This window comes from Salmo salar, chromosome ssa03 (assembly GCF_905237065.1).
Source record: "Salmo salar chromosome ssa03, Ssal_v3.1, whole genome shotgun sequence".
Lineage (NCBI taxonomy): Eukaryota > Metazoa > Chordata > Actinopteri > Salmoniformes > Salmonidae > Salmo > Salmo salar.
Window position 1 is genome coordinate 102,503,834 of NC_059444.1, and position 3,987 is coordinate 102,507,820.

The 3,987-nt window shown below is 38.0% G+C and overlaps 1 protein-coding gene across 1 annotated transcript; it reads left to right on the forward strand.

Moving 5' to 3' along the window:
- Positions 1-467: 467 nt before the first annotated feature.
- Positions 468-1,169, forward strand: LOC106571823 (zinc finger protein 180-like; the record flags this gene model as incomplete). The annotated part of the gene is made up of 1 exon (XM_045716003.1): positions 468-1,169. A coding segment is annotated over one exon (702 nt), but the record flags the coding sequence as incomplete, so codon positions are not given.
- Positions 1,170-3,987: the final 2,818 nt, after the last annotated feature.

Consider the following 3,987-nt stretch of genomic DNA (forward strand, 5'->3'; position numbering starts at 1 on the left):
ACATCCATAACTAGTGGTTTCCTCATTAGCAGGGAAGTGTTTCTGCAATCATTTTTGTGTGCGCATCGCCCTCGTGTCGCAATTTTAGCAAACACAGAAAGGGGCCAATATTGGAGACCAAAAGTCATCTGGCACACTGCTTAGGGTTTCAACAACTTTAAAAACTTTTCTAGTTTCTACTAATGTGAAAACAAGACAAAATATGATTGTTGGTAAGTTGACTGTCTTAATTGTCAAATATTTTAACAGACGTCAATTGTTGTACAACTTCATGGGTACGCTCTGGGCATCACCTTTTACCTCAAATAAACAGTGGATTTCTGCTGTTGTGGACCTTTAACCATCTGCCTGACTTTGTTCTCACAGGAGAGAGACGGGACTATTGGGATCCTGGGGATCCTCAACAACATCATGATGCTGACGAGGCAGAGAAGAGTCTCTCCAGATCAGAACTCCTCAAGAAACACCAGCGAGTTCACACAGGAGAGAAATCTCACTGCTGCTCTGACTGTGGGAAAATATTCAACTCTTCACTAGGCCTTAAAATACATCAAAGAATTCACACAGGAGAGAAACCTTTTGGCTGTGATCAATGTGGGAAGAGTTTTATTCGGCTACAAACTCTGAAATCACACCAGAGGATACACACTGGAGAGAAACCTTTTGGCTGTGATCAATGTGGGAAGGGTTTTACTCAGCTAAACAGCCTGATAGTACACCAGCGGACACACACAGGAGAGAAATCTTATGGCTGTAATCAATGTGGGAAAAGTTTTACGACATCTAGCTATCTAACTATACACAAGAGAACACACACAGGAGAGAAACCATATAGCTGTAATCAATGTGGGAAGAGTTTTACTCAGCTAAACAGCCTGATAGTACACCAGCGGACACACACAGGAGATAAACCTTATGTCTGTGATCAATGTGTAAAGAGTTTTAGTACGTTTGGCTGTCTGACGGCACACCAGAGGGCACACACAGGAGAGAAACCTTATAGCTGTGATCAGTGTGGGAAGAGTTTTACTACATCTAGCTGTCTAACTAAACACCAGAGAACACACACAGGACAGAAACCTTATAGCTGTGATCAGTGTGGGAAGAGATACTCTGATAAAAGATCTCTGATCAAACATCAGAAACTACATGAAGGAGTTGTTTCATGATATCAGTGAAATAATGTCACAATGTAGAATGTTTTAACATTGTAGAAGGAGTATTTTAATGATGTCACAATGTAGAATGTTTTAACATTGTAGTAGGAGTATTTCAATAACGTCAGAATGTAGAACCCTAAACGTTTGTTGTTCAATTGATTTTAGCCTCAGGGGGAAAAATCCAGGCTCTGAAATGGAAGAGTTACTATTTATGTGATTTAACAAAAAGTGACTAACAAAAAAAGAGTTCTGTTACACTTACCACGTTGGTGACGCACTGGAATCACAATGCAACACTTCAAAATGTAGCTAGCTGTTTTCTACAAATTGTACTCTAACCAGTGATGTACACATTATTCCCATATTCCATGTGGTTTTTGAGCTGTTAGTTTTAACAGGACGTGCAACCTCATCTCCCTCCTCTCGCACAATTGATTTCAACATGATATCGATGAGTGATGACAAATAAGTGTTGTGTTCCTTTGTTCAGCGACCCTTAAATGTAAATGCATCACTGTTGCCCTGCTTTTAGAATATCAGGGTTAATTCTCAGATGTGCCAACCCAAGTGTACTAGAGCATGACATTGGGGACTGGGCCCCGATCCAACAACATGCCTATCTAGTGAACACTGAAAAGAGAGAGAAGCTCTGCAGTGAGGTGGAAAGTTACTATGGATATTGCAGGAGTTTCCTCTTGAAATCAGACATGTCTGTGGTGAGGACAACTTGGTTGCTGATTGTCTCAAGGGTGGGCAGTTAAAAAGTTTAGTGTTTTGTGTTTAGCCAGTCCGTTGCCATGGATCACAATTTATTTTGACTGCACGTTTTTCCGTATTGGAGATGAGTTTTGTTTGGGCTCGTTCCAAGGGGACGAGAGTTCTAGAAGCTAGTGAGTTTTAGGAAGACGAGAGTTCTAGAATCTAGTGAGTTTTAGGAAGAGGAGAGTTCTAGAAGCTAGTGGGATTTAGGATTCTATAGAAAGAAAAAGGAGAAAAAAATAATACTATTGTATATTATTATTTAGAAATACGTGTTTTTAATTGTTGACATCCAGTGGACACCATGTTTATATTGTAGAAGGGAAGCATTTTTGTTGATTTTAATATGAAATGTAAGTTGTTTTCTGTTGGTGGTGAGCAAACTTGTCCATCAAAAATATAGGATATATTTTTTGTCTTAAGGTGGAAGGTGTTACAGGCTTTGGTTTTTCCATTTATGTTTTGAGGTTGGACTTTAGCTCGTTAGCACGTCTAGCTCGTTAGCCCGTCTAGCCCGTTAGCACGTAGGACGCACTGATTGGTGTCACCTCAGTTAGTCAATGTGTTACACCTGTGCTGGCTTGTCCATCTCGTTATGGTTGAATATAACATCCATTGTTAATATTGTAATCAATTAATTTTCCTTAGAATGCTCATTAGTCTTTCAGTTGTTATTCTTCATTTTTTTTATCCTCTTATGTTTGTGGTAAATATTGCTGTTTATTTTCATTGTTTTTTTGTTTTCTTTTCCCTGTGAAGCCATTGTGTTTCATCCATGTCTGAAATATGCTGTATAAATAAAGCTTGATTTGAACATATAAAACTAATGAACCCAATGACTGACAATCAGCAGACTTTTGCAAAACTAATGAACAAATATGTGCAAAAGCATCACGTATCTTGGTCCATCTTAGTATGAAAAACAGTATAAATTCAGTATATCTCCCACTATGTCAATATAGTGCTGGTATGTAAGTTTAGTATCACTTTTCAACCAACCCAGTTCATTTGTTGAAAATGAAAAATGTTGAAATCAACAATATGTTAAAGGATTCAACTACTGGAAACTGAAACAAACAATTGGATCAAACAGATCAATCCTACTGGACATTGGGTTTGATTCAGACCCTGCCAGCATGGCCAGAGATGTAACTTATAACCACAGAACCACCCCAGACCTTTCATGCATGACTAAAAACACCTAAGTATTAGATTTACTGTCATGGTCTAGTATGTCATCAGAGTAAAACATGACATATTATTTCCTAACCATTCACAATGCTGGCTGAGGTACGAGTAAAACATGACATATTATTTCCTAACCATTCACAATGCTGGCTGAGGTACGAGTAAAACATGACATATTATTTCCTAACCATTCACAATGCTGGCTGAGGTACTAGTAAAACGTGACATATTATTTCCTAACCATTCACAATGCTGGCTGAGGTACGAGTAAAACATGACATATTATTTCCTAACCATTCACAATGCTGGCTGAGGTACTAGTAAAACATGACATATTATTTCCTAACCATTCACAATGCTGGCTGAGGTACTAGTAAAACATGACATATTATTTCCTAACCATTCACAATGCTGGCTGAGGTACGAGTAAAACATGACATATTATTTCCTAACCATTCACAATGCTGGCTGAGGTACGAGTAAAACATGACATATTATTTCCTAACCATTCACAATGCTGGCTGAGGTACGAGTAAATTATGACATATTATTTCCTAACATTTCACAATCCTGGCTGAGGTACGAGTAAAACATGACATATTATTTCCTAACCATTCACAATGCTGGCTGAGGTACGAGTAAATTATGACATATTATTTCCTAACATTTCACAATCCTGGCTGAGGTACTAGTAAAACATGACATATTATTTCCTAACCATTCACAATGCTGGCTGAGGTACGAGTAAATTATGACATATTATTTCCTAACATTTCACAATCCTGGCTGAGGTACGAATACTTCAGTAAATAAATTTGCAAAAATGTAAAAAAAACTGTTTTTGGTTTTTCATTATGGGGTATTGTGATGTCATTATGGG